Source organism: Chiloscyllium plagiosum, chromosome 11, assembly GCF_004010195.1.
Source record: "Chiloscyllium plagiosum isolate BGI_BamShark_2017 chromosome 11, ASM401019v2, whole genome shotgun sequence".
Taxonomy (NCBI): domain Eukaryota; kingdom Metazoa; phylum Chordata; class Chondrichthyes; order Orectolobiformes; family Hemiscylliidae; genus Chiloscyllium; species Chiloscyllium plagiosum.
The window spans coordinates 4,052,939-4,071,609 of NC_057720.1; the positions used below are offsets into that span (position 1 = coordinate 4,052,939).

The window sequence follows — 18,671 nt, forward strand, 5'->3', positions numbered from 1 at the left end:
AATACCACACACACACATTCTCACTCCCTAGAAAGCCTGAATGTTTCTCTGTCCGGCCTGTGGCATGGCCTGTGTAACAGTTTTGTGCTAAAGCTCAGCTGCACGTTCTCCTTGTTGTTGATATTTAAATGGCACGAGGTTTCCTGTTTTACTGAAGGGACTTTGTCTACTGCTAAGTGTGTCCGACAAATTGCTGTTGGAGCTTTTCCAGCGGCCTGGATATTTATTTTATTTACATTCTCTCCTTTTACAGACATCGAGTTGGAAGGGAAGATGGTGACTTGCCACTATAACAAAACAATGAACTTTTTCTACAATCTCACAACTAGCTCAGAGGTACAGGAATGGAGCATCCGCCATTACCTGGGTTTGGGTTTTGGTATAGTTTGCTGCCTGTTTATCTTCCTGTGTAACACCATGATCGTAATCGCTGTGATACGCAACCGTCGGTTCCATTTCCCTTTCTTCTACTTGCTCGCCAATCTTGCGTCTGCTGACATTTTTGCCAGCCTGGCCTACGTCTTCCTGATGTTTAACACGGGCCCAGTTTCGAGGACACTGACAGTGCATCGTTACCTGCTGCGTGAGGCCCTACTGAACGTGAGCTTCTGTGCATCACTGTACAGCCTGCTGGTAATTGCCATCGAACGCTACCTCTCTGTCATCAAGATGAGACTCCACAGCAGCCTATCAAAACGTCGGGTCACTCTCCTGGTCCTGGTTATCTGGGGAACTGCGGTCTTCATGGCTACCATCCCCAACATGGGATGGAATTGTATCTGTGACATCAGCACCTGTTCATCACTGGCCCCCATTTACAGCAGGAGTTTCCTGATATTCTGGGCTCTATTCAACCTCTTCATGCTTGGCTTTGTTGTAATAATATATCTGCGGATTTATATCTACGTCAGAAAGAAAACCTTGAATTTGATGTCTCACACGACTGGCTCCATCAAACGCAACAAAATGCCTATGAAGCTGATAAAGACCATTGTGACAGTTCTGGGTAAGTGATTGCTTCCTTCAGTTGTTGGTATTATAGCACCCTGTAATACAGTCAAAAATCAATTTGGCCCATTGTGTGAACACTTGGTCTTTGGGAAGATGAAAACTGACCATAGTCTTGTTGATGGAGAAACCAGACTTTGAATGGGCCCATTGCAGTTCCTATTTCTAATCATCTGCCTCCACTACATCTTCTCACTTCATCCCTGGATCCTACAATTTCTTTAATACCCAACCATTGACCAAGGGTGGCATGGTGGCTCAGTGGTTAGCACTGCTGCCTCACAGTGGCAAGGTCCTGCGTTTGATTCCAATCTCAGGTGACTGTGTGGAGTTTGCATGTTCTCCCCGTGTCTGCTTGAGTTTCTTCCGGGTGTTCCAGTGTGAGTTAGGGTGAATTGGCCATAGTGCCCAGAGACATGCAGGCTAGGTGCATTAGCCATGGGAAATGCAGAGTTAGTCGGGTGAGTCTAGGTGAGATGCTTTTAGGAGAGTTGGTGTGGATTTGATGGGCTGAATGCCCTGTTTCCACACAGTAGGAGTTCTATGATCCTAACCTCTGTCTTGAATGTACTTCTATGAGCTCTTTGGCATAGACAATTGGCAGCACTGTGTGCGGCACAGTGGCACAGTGGTTAGCACTGCTGCCTCACAGCGCCAGAGACCCGGGTTCAATTCCCGCCTCAAGCGACTGACTGTGTGGCGTTTGCACATTCTTCCCGTGTCTGCGTGGGTTTCCTCCGGGTGCTCCGGTTTCCTCCCACAGTCCAAAAATATGCAGGTCAGGTGAATTGGCCATGCTAAATTGCCCATAGTGTTAGATTTAGGGGAACGGGTCTGGGTGGGGACGGGTCGGTGTGAACTTGTTGGGCCGAAGGGTCTGTTTCCACACTGTAAGTAATCTAATCTAAAAAAATATAAAGCCAATTCATGAAATTAAAAAAAACCCAATATTTCCAAGATTCACAATCTTTTCAAGAAAGTGTTTTTTCTCATTTTCTATTCAATGTGATGACGTTTCTTCTTAACTTTAATTTCCATGGTCTACCTTCCCTAAGCAGGGGAAAACATTTTCACATAATCCACAATGCGAATCCTTAAAGGATTTGGTCTGTTTCAACAAGAATATCTCACAGATTTCTAACCTCTAGGAAATCTAGACCTGCCTTTCCAGGCAGGAGATGGTGGTCATGTCACTGGGTGAGCAAGCCAGTAACTCTAGACTAATGTTCTTGGGGATATGGGTTCACATCCCAGTCTGGTAGATGGTGAAATACAAACAAAATGGCAGCATGGAAGGATTAGATTAGATTAGATTAGATTCCCTACAGTGTGGAAATAGGCCCTTCGGCCCAACAAGTCCACACCAACCCTCCGAAAAGTAACCCATCCAGACCCATTCCCCTTCATTTAGTGGTGCAAAACCCATCTGGTTTACTAATGTCTTTCAGGGAAGGAAAGCTACCATACTTCTCTGGTCTGGCCTATGTGTGACTCCAGACCCACAGCAATGTGGTTGACTCTTAACAAATTGGGTTGGGCAATAAATTCTGGCACATCCTGTCAATGAATCAAAAAATAAACCCACTCTGCTTTCATTCCAGGAACAGCATAAGGAACCTTTGTTGAACTACACATACCTGTTTGAAACATATAAGACCCTCAAGGGTCTTGACAGGTTAGATGTAGAGAGCATGTTTCCTTTGAATGGGTGGGGCGTGGGGGTTCGATGGTCGTGAGCTCATGTTTTGGGGTCACAAGATCTGAGACAGTAACAACTGTGTGAAGTTTGGACAAAATTACAGGACAAAGTCAGGACTGCAGATGCTGGAGATCAGAGCTTAAAAATGTGTTGCTGGAAAAGCGCAGCAGGTCAGGCAGCATCAAAGGAGAAGGAGAATCGACATTTTGGGCATAAGCCCTTCTTTTGATAACCCCCCACTCCCCCATAAAACCCAACTGGATCATGAACAAGGAACCAAACCTGCTACCTGGCCGGAACCAGCAGGTACCTGTCAGACCTGGATCAGGGTGAATAATCATTGCTGGCCCTACCAGCAACATCCACAAAGAGCCAAAGGAGAAGCTGTGTGTGCCTTTTGTTTTATATAAACAAGTGATGTTTCGTGAGCACTATAGTTGCGTGAACATTGGGTTTGTCAGGTAAAGAGATTATTGTGTGGATAGATTGTGGTTAACAATTCTGTGGCTCTGTTTTGAACCTGTTGGAACTTGTATCTCCTCTGGGTGCGACTGTACACATCAAGATCAACAACAGTTCAATTACATCCCATTTCATTGGGAACAGGGAGAGGCTGGAATACAATTCAGACAAACCTGGGTGGGTTGACGCACTGGAATCAGCAGAAACAGTGAGCCTGGGCTGTACAAGGAGAAGAGTAACAAGCATTTCAGAAAGGGCTTAAAGTGAAGGTGGAGGACAAGGTGAAAACCAACTGAATTATCCAAACGTTGCTGACTACTCACTCATAATTCTCGGCAGGTTTTTAAAATTTTAAAAAAATTCATTCACAGCATGTTGCTATCTCTGGCTAGTCCAGCATTTATTACTCATTTCTAAATGCACAGAGGGCAGTTAAGAGTCAACCACGTTGCCGTGGGTCTGGAGTCACATGGACTTCAAACCTGGTAAGGACAATATTTTCCTTCCCTAAAGGACATTAGTGAATCAGATGGGTTTTACCAACAGTTGAAAGTGGCCATCATTGGACTCTTAATCCCAGCATCTGCTGCGGTGGGATTCAAACCCAGCTCCCCAGAATGTTACCTGGGTCTCTGTATTGACAGTCCACAATAATATCACTTGGCCACAGCCTCCAATCTTACTGGAAAACCATAGTGAGATTTGAACAAGTTTGTCAATTTATTAAACTGGTTTCTGGTTTCATCAGTCCAATCAACATAATCAAAACATTACAGTCCCTGCAGAGACAAACTACAAGATTCCATGATACCTTTCGTAGGGATGATTTGGAGATGCTGGTGTTGGACTGGGATGTATAAAGATAAAAATCACACAACACCAGGTTATAGTCCAACAGGTTTAATTGGAAGCACTAGCTTTCGGAGCGCATTGATAGCAAAATGTATTTTCTATAAATTCTGTGTCTTACAATTGTGTCCTCCACAACCACCTGATGAAGGAGCGTCGCTCCGAAAGCTAGTGCTTCCAATTAAACCTGTTGGACTATAAACTGGTGTTGTGTGATGAAGGAATAAGTTGGACAAAAGTAGAAATTACTGGAAAAGCTCAGCAGGTTTGACAGCATCTACAGAGGGAAATTAAGTTAATGTTTTGGGTCGAGAGACCAGTCCTTAGTTCTGAGGAAGGGTTTCTCGACCTGAAATGTTAACTCTGATTTCTCTGTAAAGATGCTGCCCAACCATGCTGAGCTTTTCCAGCAATTTATGTTTTTGTCTGTGATTTACAGCATCCACGGGTCTTTTATTTTTATCTGAATAGGTTTGACAGCTTCTTCCAAAAGGTATGTGGCCTTATTGAGACCACATCTGGAGTACAGTGAGTAATTCTGGACTCCTTACTGAAGACACATTTGTCCTCGAGGGATCATAGAATTATAGAACTGTACAATCATACAGTACAGGAAAGGTCCTTCAACCCATCAAGTCCACATGACTAAAAATGCATTACCGCCTACATTAGTCCTACTTACCAGCATTAGGCCCATAGACTTGAATGTTATATCACTTCAAGTGACCTGGGTTTGAATCCCACCGCAGGAGACAGGAATTTAGCTTCAATAAAAATCTGGAATTAAGAGTCTAATGATGACCACTTTTTAAAGTTGTGAGGTTTCCTGAATCAACTCCCCTTCTAGGCAGTGCACTTTCTGGGTGGTAAAACCTTTCCTCAAATCCTCTCTAAACCTTCTGCCTTTCAGTTCAAAATTACATCCCTTGTTATAATGAGGAGTACAATGAATATTCACTGAACTTGTTACAAATATTATATAAATGGATAAAAATTAGATTCCTTACAGTATGGAAACAGGCCCTTCGACCCAACAAGTCCAAACTGACTCTCTGAAGAATAACCCACCCAGACCCGATATTTACCCAAGACTAGTGCACCTAACACTATGGACAATTTAGCATGGCCAATTCACCTGATCTGCACATCTTTGGATGAAACCCACGCAGACACGGGGAGAATGTGCAAACTCCGCACAGACAGGTCCCCGAGGCTGGAATCAAACCCAGATCCCTGGTGCTGTGAGGCAGTAGTGCTGCTTACCACTGAGCTACCGTGCCAACCAAGACTGCAGAAAGCAGCAGCACAGAGAGATTTAGGAGTGTTCATCCGTAAATCACAAAATCCTAGCATTCACATTCAGCAGGTAATAAGGAAGGCAGATGGAATGTTGGCTTTATTTCAAAGGGAATGGAGTGTAAACGTCAGACGGCTTTCCTGTAACTTTACAGGACCACAGCTAATACAGTCAATAATTTTGTGCCTGTCCCTTACCTAAGGAAAGACAGGCTGGCATTGGAAGCAGACCACTGAATGTTCACTCAGTTGATCCTGGCTTTAGGAGGGACTGTCTTATGAGGAGAGGTTGAGTAGACTGGGCCAGTACTCATTGGAATATAGAAGAGATTAGATTCTGAGTGAACTTGAAGAGGTAGATGTGGAGAGGTTGTTTCCCCTTGTGGGAGAATCTAGGACCAGAGGGAATAATCTCAGAATAAGGGAACACATATTTAAGACAGAGATGAGGACGAATTCGTTCTCTCACAGGGTGGTGAATCTGTGGAATTCTTTACCACAGAGAGCTGTGGAGGCTGAGTCATTGAGTATACACCAGGCTGAGGTAAACAGATTTTAAATCAGCAAAAGAACCAAGGAATTACGGGGAAAAGGCAGCAAAGTGGAGCTAAGGACTATCAGATCAGCCATGATCACATTGAATGGCGGAGCAGACTCGATGGGCTGAATGGCCTACTTCTACTCCTATGGCTTATGGTCTTTAATTTATTGGAATGAAGGGATTGGCCTAGCAGGACAGATGAAGCAAACTTGTCCTATATTCCTGAGAAATTAGAAAAATAAAAAGTGTGATTATGAGATAGTAACAGCAATAGGCTTCAGCAATATTGTTCATCTTATAATCCAGACTTATTCACATCTGTACTTTCTCAAACCTCGTTTATACCACCATCCCACTATACCTGATCAGTCTGAAATAGGAAGCAGCCTATTTCCTTTAACACTAATCACATGGACATGACGATATTTGTCCTTTTGCTGAACATTTGATATTTGGACGGCACGGTGGCTCAGTGGTTAGCACTGCTGTCTCACAGCAGGTTGGATTCCTGCCTCAGGATATTGTCTGTGTGGAGTTTGCACATTTTCCCTGTGTCTGTGTAGGTTTCCTCCGGGTGCTCCGGTTTCCTCCACAGTCCAAAGATGTGCAGGTCGGGTGAATTGGTCATGCTAAATTCCCTTGGTGTTAGGTGCATTAGTAGGGGGGAATGGGTTTGGGTGGGTTACTCTTTGGAGGGTCGGTGTGGACCTGTTGGGCCAAATGGCCTCTTTTCACACTGTAGGGAATCTAACCTAATCATTTAGGTGTGCTTTCCTTATGAGAATTGAGAATGTTTCTAATCAGAAACATGTTCCGAGTTGTCAGCAGACTTGTCAGTAGATTTGTTTGAGGGCAATCCTGTCTGACTAATTTAATTGAGTTATTTGAAAAGGTGATTAAATATATTGATGAGGGTAGTCCACTGACGTGGTTTCCATGGACTGCAGTTAGGCCTGTGACAGGGTCTCACAAGGAAAGGGGTCCAAAAGATGGGATCCAAGGCATGTTGGCAGACAAGATCCAAACAGGAAGCAAAGGATGATAGTGGATGGCATTTTTGCAATTGGAAACCTATGACCAGACAAGATAAATCTCATTTCAGACAGAGTTGGATTTAATTTGTATCTTAATTGATACAGTCAAAATGTATAATGCTGGAAACACACAGCAGGTCAGGCAGAGTCCAAGGAACAGCAAAGTCGACATTTTGGGCATAAGCCCTTCATCTTGATTGGCCTGGGAAATAGAACATAGAACAATATAATGCAGAACAGGCCCTTCCGCCCTCGATGTTGCGCCGACCTGTGAACAATTCTCAGCTCGTCCCCCTACACTATCCCAAAATCATCCATGTGCTTATCAAATGATTCTTTAAATCTCCTTAATGCGGCTGAGTCGACTACATTAGCAGGCAGGGCATTCCACACGCTTACCACTCTCTGTGTAAAGAACTTGCCTCTGACATCTGTCTTAAATCTATTACCCCTCAATTTGTAGTTATACCCCCCTCGTACAAGCTGACGTCATCATCCTCGGAAAAAGACTCTCACTGTCTACCCTCTCTAATCCTCTGATCATCTTGTATGTCTCTATCAAATCCCCTTTTAGCCTTCTTCTTTACAATGAGAACAGACCCAAGTCTCTCAGCCTTTCTTCATAAGACCTTCCCTCCAGACCAGGCAACATCCTGGTAAATCTGCTCTGTACCTTTTCCAATGCTTCCACATCACTAAATATGGGGGCGAGAACGGTACACAATATTTCAAGTCTGGCCACACTAGCGTTTTGTATAGTTGCAGCATGATATTGTGGTTCCGGAACTCAATCCCCCTACAAATGAAACCTAACATACCATATGCCTTCTTAACAGGCACTATCCACGTGGGTGGCAATTTTCAGGGGTCTATGTACATGGACTCCAAGATCCCTCTGCACATCCACATTACCAAGATTCTTTCCATTGACCCAGTACTCTGCCTTCTTGTTATTCTTCCCAAAGTGCATCACCTCACATTCAGTTGCATTGAACTCCATTTGCCACCTCTCAGCCCAATTCTGCAGTTTATCCATGTCCCCCTGCAACGTGTAACATTCTTCCAAACTGTCCACAACTCCACCGACTTTAGTGTCATCTGCAACTTTACTAATCCTTCCACCTATGCCTGCATCTATGTCATTTATAAAAATGACAAACAGCAGTGGTCCCAAAACAGACCCTTGTGGCACACTACTGGTAACCGGACTCCAGGCTGAATATTTTCCATCAACCACCACTCGCTGCCTTCTTTCAGAAAGCCAGTTTCTAATCCAAACTGCTGAATCACTCTCAATCCCATGCCTCTGCATTTTCTCCAACAGCCTACCGTGTGGAACCTTATCAAATGCTTTACTGAAGTCCATGTATACCATGTCGACTGCCCTACCCTCATCTACATGCTTGGTCACCTTCTCAAAAAACTCAATGAGGTTTGTGAGACATGACCTGCCCTTGACCAAACCATGTTGACTATCTGAAATCAAATTGTTGCTTGCTGGATGATTATAAATCTTTTCTCATATAATCCTTTCCAAAACCTTTCCTACAACAGAAGTAAGGCTCACTGGTCTATAATTACCTGGGTCATCTCTACTGCCCTTCTTGAACAAGGGCACATCATTTGCATTCCTCCAGTTCTCTGGTACTAAACCTGTAGACAATGATGACTCAAATATCAAAGCCAAAGGTTCTGCTATCTCCTCCCTAGCTTTCCAGAGAATCCTCAGAAAAATCCCATCCAGCCCAGGGGACGTGTCTACTTTCACTCCTTCTAGAATTAATAAGACCTGTTCGTAACTAACCTCGATCCTTTCTAGTCTAATATCCCGTACGATATTCTTCTCCTCGACAATATTCTCCTTTTCCTGAGTGAAAACCGATGAGAAGTGCTGACAGACTGAATTATTGTTGATGTTGATTGTTGGGGGGGATGAGGGGATAGTGGGAGGGAGTAATGGTGGTTGTGGGAAATCAGCAGAACTGCATTTAAGCCTAACCATATAATGTCACAGGCTTATTGACTGCCATTTCACAAGACCACATTGTAATGGCCCTCATAAGGTAAACCAGCAGAATATTGCAAAGAGCATTTTCACATCATTAAAACCTTCTTAACCGCATCACAGTTAATACAGAGCCCAGCTACGTAAAATGATATGATAATAAAATATTTCCTTCTCAGTGGAGGTGGGAATTAACTGGTTTCTTGCTTGAGCTCATCAAGATTGCAACAAAAGTGGAGTTTGCTGGAAAAGCTCAGCAGATCTGGCAGCATCTATGGAGAGAAGGCAGAGTTAACATTTTGGGTCCAGTGACCCTTCCTCAAAACAGACTGGCCTCTGTGTGACTCCAGACCCTCAACAATGTGGTTGACTTAGGAACAGCATAAGTAAGCCACGCAGTTCAAAGGCAGTTAGGGATGGACAGAAAATAACAGCTTCACCAGTGATGTCCACATCTCATGAAAATACTTAAAACCAAGTTGGTCCTTAGAGTAATAGTACTGACATGACTGTCACTCAGGGCATAATGTTTGAGGGAAAAGCTCTCATTCTCAGAATGTCTATTCTTGATTTGAAACCCCAGGCCAAATTTGACTTGTTTAGTTAAATGTTCCAGCCTGGGCATTGACGTGCTCCTATCATCATCCAGTAAAGGGTGTTGTGAAACTTGAAAGAGTTCAGAAAACATTTACAAAGATGTTTCCAGGGTTGAAGGATTTAAGCTTCAGGGAGAGGCTGATAAGACTGTTTTCCCTGGAGCATTGAAGACTGAAGGGTGACGTTATAGAGGTTTACAAAATTATGAGGGGCATGGATAAAGCCAATAACACAAGGTCTTTTCACTGGGGTGGGAGAGTCCAGACTAGAGAGCTTAGGTTTAGGGTGAGAGGGGAAGGATATAAAGAGGACCTAAGGGGCAACGTTTTCACACAGAGGGTGGTACGTGTATGGAATGAGCTGCCAGAGGAAGTGATGGAGGTTGATACAATTGTAACATTTAAAAGGTATTTGCATGAGTATATAAGTAGGAAGGGCTTAGAGGGATTTGGACCAAGTGCTGGCAAATGGGAGTAGATTAGGAGGGCATAACCAATCAGCATGGACGAGTTGGACCGAAGGGTCTGTTTCTGTGCTGTACAGCTCTATGACTCTACTTCCACAGTCCTGATTCCATTTAATTCTCTGTTATCTGTCTTTCCCATTTCAATGACTATGGATCAACCGTGGTAACCATGGAAAATACCTTGTCTATTTACCCTTACAGCATGGAAACAGACCCTTCGGTCCAACCAGTACACAGTGACCATCATCCCAAACTAGTCCCATCTGCCTGCACTTGATCCATATCCCTCCAAACATTTTTATTCATGTACTTATTTCAAAGTCTTTTAAATATTGTAACTGTACCTGCATCCACCACTTTCAGTTAAAGGTCGTTCTATGCATGAACCACTCTCTGTGTTAAAAAATTTGCCCTCATGTGTTTTTTAAATCTTTCTCCTCCCACCTAAAAATATGCCGCCTAGTCCTGAAATTCTCCACCTTAGGGAAAAGCTGTTCACTTTATCTATGGCCCTCATGATTTTGTAAACCTCCTACGCTCATCCTCGTAAATTTTTTGAATCCTCTCCAGCTTAATAATATCCTTCCGAAAGAGAGCAGAACTCCACCCAGTACTTTACAAGAGGCCTTCCCAATATCCTGTACAACTTCAACATAACATCTCAATTCCTATACTCAAAGGTCTGAGTAATGAAGGCAAGCATGCTCAATGACTTTGTAACCAGCCTGTCTACGTGTGATGCAACTTTCAAGGAACTATGTACTGTGAGGCCCGAGGCCTCTCTGTCCTACAATATTACCCAAAGTCCTACTTCTAATTGTATAAGTCCTGCACCTGTTTGTTTTACCAAAATGCAATACCTCACATTTATCCAAATTAAACCTCATCTGCCACCTTTTAGCCCATTGATCCAAACAGGATTGTTACAGCACCGAAGGAGGCCATTCAACCCACTGTGCCTAAATTGGCTTGTTAAATGAACATCATCACCTCATGCCAACCCTCTTGTTTTTCCCCCATATCCTTGCCCACTGTTTCTATTCAAACAGACATCTAAAGTCCCTCTTGAATGCCTCAATTGAACCTGCCTTGAACACATATGCAGGCAAACATCTTAACTACTCGCTGGGTGAAATAAATTTTCCTCACATCACCCTTGCTTCATTGACACATCACTATAAACCTATTTCCTCTTGCTCTTGTTTAATGATGTCTCCTTTTCTGAGCAGGAACAGTCTCTCCCTATCACTGTATCTGCTTGTGATTTTGAAAAAAACTCAATCAAATCTCCTGTTAGCCTTCTCTCTGAGGAGAACAAGCCCATCATTTACAATCTATCCTGATCACTGTAATCTATTATTTAATTTCTTTTTCTTTTGTACGATGTTTATAAACATCATGTTCCTGGAACCATTCACTGGATGTGAACATAGGAGGGATGGTTAATAAGTTTTCTGATGACACCAAAATTGTAGGTGTAATGACAACCTCAGAGTATAAAAGGATCTTGATCTTGATCAGATGGGCCAATGGCTGAGCAGTGGCAGATAGGGTTTAATTTAGATAAATGTGAGGTGCTACATTTTGGAAAAACAAATCAGAGCAGGACTTATACATTTAATGGTAAGATCTTGGGAAGTGTTGCTGAACAAAGAGACCTTAGAGTGCAGGTTCATTATAATTTGAAAGTGGATTCATAGGTAGATAGGATAGTGAAGAAGGCATTTGGTATGGTTGCCTTTATTGGTCAGTGCATTGAGTATAGGAGTTGGGAGGTCATGTTGCGGCTATACGGCACGTTAGACCACTTTTGATGTTTTGCATGCAGTTCTGGTCTCTAGGAAGGATGTTGTGAAACTTGAACAGGTTCAGAAAAGATTTACAAGGATGTTGCCAGGGTTGGAGGGCTTAAACTATAGCGAGAGGCTGAATAGGCTGGGGATGTTTTCCCTGGAGCATCAGAACCCTTATAAAATCATGAGGGGCATGGACAGAATAAATAGACAAGGCCTTTTCCCTGGGGTAGGGGAGTCCAGAACTAGAGGGCATAGGTTTAGGGTGAGAGGGGAAAGGGACCTAAGGGACAACTTTTTCACAAAGAGGGTGGTGCATGTATGGAATGAGCTGCCAGAGGAAGTGGTGGAGGCTGGTACAATTACAACATTTAAAAGGCATCTGGATGGGTATATGAATAGGAAGGGATCAGAGGGATATGGGCCAAATGCTGGCAAAGGGACTAGATTTATTTAAGATATCTAGATGGCCAAAGGATCTGTTACTGTGCTGCACAGCTCTATGACTCTATGACTGAAGTCGCTTTCACCAAAACATTCACATTTTCTTTATAACACAGGGCCCAGACAGGAACAGGCTCAAAGAGCTGAAAGACCTACCTCTGTTCCCATGTTCCTGTGTAACTGTACACAATACTTCAGCTGAGGTCTAACTTTTTTTTTATTGATGAAGCTCTCCAATTAGTCCCACTTTCACTTTTTTCCAAAACACTGCAAATTTAGTTCTAGTGTTTCTCTAATTCCTTTTGAAAGTGGCTATTGAATTTGCTCCAGCATATTTCAGGCAGTGTGGTTGATATTAGCTTATTTTGATCTCATGTTGCCCCTGACACGTTTTTTTCTGATTCTCTGTCCTAAGATAAGACTAAATGAAGAGGAGTAGAGTTAGAGTTAGACCATTTGACCCACTGAGTTGGCTGCACCATTCAATGGTGGCTGATATCTTTCTCAACCCCATTCTCTTGCCTTCTCCCTGTAACTTTTGATCCCCTCACAAATCAAGAACCTATCTATAAAAAAACCAAAAGAAATATGGATGCTGTAAACCAGGAACAAAAACAGAAACTTCTGGAAAAGCTCAGCACGTCTGGCAACACGCTTCTGAGGAAGGGTCACCAGACCTGAAACATTAACTCTGATTTCTCTTCACAGATGCTGCTCAACCTGCTGAGCTTTTTCACCAATTTTTGTTTTTGTACTTATCTATGTCTGTCTTAAATACACTCAGTGACTTTGTGTCCATAGCCCTCTGTGGCAATGAGTTCCATAGAGTCACTGCCCTCTGGCTGAAGAAATATCTCCTTGTCTCCATTCTAAAGGATCATCTGTTCACACTGAGGCTGTGCCCTCAGGTTCTAGCCTGTCCTACTGGTGGGAACATTTTCTCCACTCTAACTCTAATCCAGGTCACTCAGTATTTTGTAAGTTTCAATTAGATTCCCCTCATCCTTTTATCAAGTACAATCCTCAACTGCTCCTCATACGACAAGCCCTTCATCTCTGGGATCATTCTTGCGAACTGCATCTGGACCCCCTCCAACACCAGTACATCTTTCCTTCGATACGGCGTCAAAACTGTTCACAATATTCCAAATGATGTCTGACCTGAGTCTTATACAGGCGCAGCAGTACATCTCTGCTGTTGTATTCTGGCCATCTTGAAATGAATGCGAACATTGAATATACCTACCTAACCCAGGATGGAAGCTAGAGATGTGTAGCAGCATGAGATTATCCATGGGCTGTCATTTAGTTTGTCTCCAGCACTACATTATTTTAAATATTTTGTAATCATCTCTCTCCCTCATTTAATCAGATTGTAGGACACCCCTTTGCTTGTTATTCAGCTGTTGACACTTTACTCACATCGTTTGACACTCTTAATCACCTGCAGAGACTTATTATTCAACACTCCACTCGCACAATTTGTATGATGTTTTGATCGCCCGGCCTTGGACCTCTCTGCCTATAAACTCTGTGTCTGTGCGCTTCTCTCTCACTACACCTGACAAAGGGGCTATACTCTGAAAGTTTGTGATACCAAATAAACCTGTTGAACCATAGCGTGTTGTCGTGTGATTTCTGACTTTGTCCACCCCAGTCCAACACCGGCTCTTCCACATCATGGTTCACTAGAACCCACCCCTCCAACATACTTTCAATAGCCCCCTTGCCCTTACCCCTCCCCCACATTACCTCCATGCCCACTAATAACTCTCATGTCCTCCTAAGTCCAATCATTTCTCCTCCAGTGCTAGACCCTGTATTAAGAAGCAGTTTGTACCAATTTGTCGCAGTAAATTAAAATTCACACATCCTGCTCTAATGCTTTTGCGATTAATTTTAAACTGATGTCTTTAGAGTAATGTTCCCCTTGACACTGTCAAGCTGTTTCTCTTTTGTTGTCAAAGGTCTTCAAGATTTTGAATATTTGCATTTAATTCCACAGCCAGCATTGAGTTCCTGCTAGAATGAAAAGATACATTCATTAAAATAATTTGAGAGTTTGTGTTTTGTAATAGAGGCATGTTGTTCTGAAGATGGCTCACTTGACCCAAAATATTAACTGTTTTTTCTCCACAGATGCTGCCAGACTTGCTGAGCTTCTCCAGCAATTTCTGTTTTTATGTTAGAGAGGCATATAGCTGTTGGTTACTTTTGTGCAGGAGTTATAAAAATTGGTCAGACAGTCCTTCAGGAACATGATTGTACCCAGTACATTTCAGAGCAGGAAGCCCCCTGGAGTGATTAATAGAAACTGTTTGTATTGGGGTGCTTTGCAACACGTGGAGTAAACAATGAAGTTTGTTTTCATTTTGGAATAAATCATTGATTGAAAACCCCGAGATTGAAGTTCAGAGAAGACCTGACTGTGGTCAGAAGCAAGTGTAATCTCTCTCTTAAAAAGGACTCATAAAACCATAGAGGTATACAGCACCTGTGGCTCTTCAGCCCAACTCATCCATACTGACCAGGCTTCCTCAATTGAACTAATCCCATTTGCCTGCGTTTGGCCCCAGTCACTCTAAACTTTTCCTTCCATGTACCTGTCCAAATGTCTTTTAAATGCAGTACTTGTACTCACCTCTGCCACTTCCTCTAGCAGCTCATTCCATACACCCACCACTCCCTGTGTGAACAGGTTGCTCCTCAGGTACTTTTTAAATCTTTCCCCTCTCACCTTAACCCTATGCCGTCTAGTTCTGGACTTCCCTACACTGGAGAACAAACCTTGGCTATTTACCCTATCCGTGCCTCTCATGTGTTTATAACCTCTATAAGGTCACCCCTCACCCTCCTATGCTCCAGGGAATAAAGGTCTCAGCCTTTTCAGCCTGTTCTTATAACCCCAACTTCCACTTTCAGTCACACCCTTATAAGTATATTTTTGTTAGAATTTACAGAGCAGTTAAAGGAAAAGTTATCTCAGTAGATAAGTTTAGCTTATGCAACTTTCAGACCAAGATTATTTGGTTAGAAATCTGTAGGATTTCTGAGAAGCTGAGAAAGTCTGATCTCTCAGTTCTTGCAAGCATTCATTTCAGAAAACTCTACAGTTCACAGAGCAGAAACTGTTAAAAATATGTTAAGTTGAATTTAAGATTTAAGATAGAAGTTGAATTCCTCTCGACTTGAATCACTGTGAAAGGGTGGTGTTGGGGGATAGGTCAAAACTTGGTTTTGCTGTGTGCTTTATGATTTTTCTAACTATGTTGTCTATCTAGATGGTTTTGTTTTTTTGGATTTTTCCTCTCGACTTGAATCACTGTGAAAGGGTGGTGTTGGGGATAGGTCAAAACTTGGTTTTGCTGTGTGCTTTATGATTTTTCTAACTATGTTGTATATCTAGATGGTTTTGTTTTTTTGGATTTTGTGTGATAAACTTCTATTCTGTTGTTAAAGATCGCCTCATATGGCTAGTATATTAACTAGAACTTTTAAAAAGGAACAATCAGGTCAGGTTTCCTTCTGGGAGCTGACTAGAACTATCAGCTGAGATAATTGCAAAGTCAGAAAGTCAATAGCACGTATGTGACTGCTGATTTTCTGTCCTGTAACATGAAGGGGGATGAATCCTCCCAAGAATTGGAAGGTGGAAGGTACAGCGGTGCCGGGGGGGAGAGAGAGAGAGAGAGAGGAGGAAACCTTTCATAAGACGATTCAAGGCTACATGTTTTCCAAGTGAAACAAACATCTTCATTCAGGACGTTAAGCAAGCCAAGGGTTATATTTATTTGTGATGTTCTTATTGTACAGGGTGTCCATTTGAATCAAATTTTTCATGATAGCAATGTTACATGCACTGAGCACATTGAGTTTACCTCATGCGACTGGAGATCAATCAAGTGGAGCTCATTAATGAATGAATTCTTTTTAAAAACTGTAACCTCGTGACCACTGTTGTAGTAGATCGCAGATGAATTCAGTTGTTCTCCCTGGGAGGATTTAATATTATGACTACTGAGGTTGCTTACTCACTCAGATAATTGCTAGGTTATAATCATCTGAAGACACCACCTCTATTGATGTGACACTCCCTTAATTACTGCTCTGACCCAGATTACATACTTAGTGGAGTGATGCAGACTTTGAACAGTGCAGAACTTTGGCAGTTGACAATTCGCCAATTTTTGCAACAGCCCACAGAAATGACTCCCATCAAGACTCCATCCCTTTAACAACAACCTGCCTTTATGTAACAATATTGTAAAACGTCCCAAAATCTTTCATAGGTACATTAGTCAAAATGTGATTGAGCCATACTAACATGGTCAGCCAAAGGTTCAGTCAGAAAGGTAGGTTCGAAGGAATGTCTTGAAGGAGCAGTGAGAAAGGGAACGTTTAGAGAGGGGTTTCCAGAGCTTAAAGGTGTGGACAAAACATTTAAATTTGAGGTATTGTCTGATAAGGATATGATGCAGATCAGAACTGTCAGTGTGGATTGGGGGAATGGATGAGCAAGAATGAGATATGGGCAGGATCAGAGGGTGGTAAGGGCAGGACATGCTGTGAATGGGGGCTATTCAATGTGCAAGAGTGACTCAGCAGCACCAATACTGATGAAGTTGTCTGAGTCATAAAGGACTTTGTGTCGGCTGGATCTGTGGCAGATGGTGAGGAAACCAACAAAAAAGAACAATCTATTTGGCTTCATTCGTAACAATTTATCTGCAACAAATGCATCTTTCTATGACTGCACTGGTGGGTCACACAAGGGGTAGTACTACATTTTGGAAAGGCCAATCAGAGCAGAACTCATACACTAAATAGTTCAGTCCTGGGGAGTGTTGCCGAACAAAGAGACCTTGGAGTGCAGGTTCATAGTTCCTTGTAAGTGGAGCCACAGGTAGACAGTTGAAAGGGGGAAGATTTAAAAGGGAACTAAGGGGCTACTTTTTCAAGCAGAGGGTGGTGTGTGTATGGAATGAGCTGCCAGAGGAAGTGGTGGAGGCTGGTACAATTACAGCATTTAAAAGGCATCTGGGTGGCTATATGAGTAGGAAGGGTTTAAAGGGATATGGGCCAAATACTGGCAAATAGGACTACCTTAATTTAGGATATCTGGTCGGCATGGATGAGTTGGACTGAAGGGTGTGTTTCCGTGATGTACGTCTCTATGATTTTATGAGTTAGCACCGCACAGTCCACGTGGAGGCAAAACTCGCTCCTCACATTGAGATATCTTATATTGTGTTATGAGACTCTACCAGTATGTTAAATGGAATAGATTTTGAACAGATCTATCAAGATTGGAGGCCATCAGGAGCAGCAGAATTGTATTCAAACACAATCTTCAATCTCAGGGCCTAATACGTCCCCCACATCCCATGAAAAAAAAAGTTTACAATCCACTAACGTTCCAGATTTATGAGGACAATGGAAGAAAACTGGGAATTTGGATGAATTTATAGCAGAGGAGGGTGGGTTGTATTTTCTTGAAAGCGTAAACATTGCTTTGGGATCCTCATTGAGAGATGGGGAAGTGGAGGCTGGGTTATGGGTGGAAGTGGGGTCTTGGAAGCAGTGCTGTGGGCAGAGGCGGAGCTATGGGCAGAGGCGGAGCTAGGGGCAGAGGCGGAGCTATGGGCTGAGTGGCAGCACAGAGGCGACTTTTGTATGAAATGGGGGGAGGGCTAAGCATAACGTGGGGGTTGCCTCAATAACTCTTGAGTTCACGCTCAGGTACAACAGATTTCGCTTTGGTTGTTTTTTTCTTTTCTGTTCATTCTGTTTTCCATTTTGTGTCAGTAACAACAATATCCTGCCATTGTTGGTGCAGCCAAGCGGATGATCAACCTTGCGAGGGACCAGATTTACAAAGAACATATTTTAGGGCATTATCAGGAGAGGAAGACCCACTCAGTACAAGACATTCCCAACATCGCCTTCAATGAGCTAAATTTCTGTTCAAGGTCACTGCTTGCAGCACCTGACATTAGCAATGTCAGTTTATCTGCAGCTAAAGAGTAACAGTATTTCGGGAGAGTGTTTCCCAACAGTATCAGAGCAGTTTGTCTGCTATTGATGGAACCGGTATAAAGACTAAGAACTTTAACAAATCAGCAGGTTAGAAACAGGTAAGCCCATTCAGCCCTATCAAGCCTACCCTCTGCATTTCAGGTAATCATGGCTGATTGAATCTTCACCCTGCTCCATATGTCTCTATCTTAAATGCAATCAAAGTCTAAGCTTCCACAGCCCCCTGTGATAGAGAATTTCAAAGATTCACAACACTTTGAGTAAAAAACATTTCTCTTCATCTCCAACCTAAGTGACATCTCTTTATTTTTAAATTGCACTCCCGTGTTTTGAACTCCCAAAACAGGGGAAAATCTAACCAGCAACAATCCTGTGAATCCCTTTAAGTATTTTGTAGGTTTCAATGAGATCACCTCTCATTCTTCGAAACTCCACAGAATT

At 42.8% G+C, this 18,671-nt stretch overlaps 1 protein-coding gene across 6 annotated transcripts in view; it reads left to right on the top strand.

Moving 5' to 3' along the window:
* The window catches only part of LOC122554108 (lysophosphatidic acid receptor 3-like), a 93,076-nt gene that overhangs the window by 20,648 nt on the left and 53,757 nt on the right, over window positions 1-18,671 (top strand). For all 6 annotated transcript variants that reach the window (XM_043698598.1, XM_043698597.1, XM_043698594.1 and 3 more), the window contains one exon: window positions 254-1,006. In XM_043698598.1, the coding sequence (XP_043554533.1) occupies window positions 274-1,006 (733 nt within the window). In that variant the 5' untranslated portion in view covers window positions 254-273. The remainder of the gene's footprint in view (window positions 1-253; window positions 1,007-18,671) is intronic.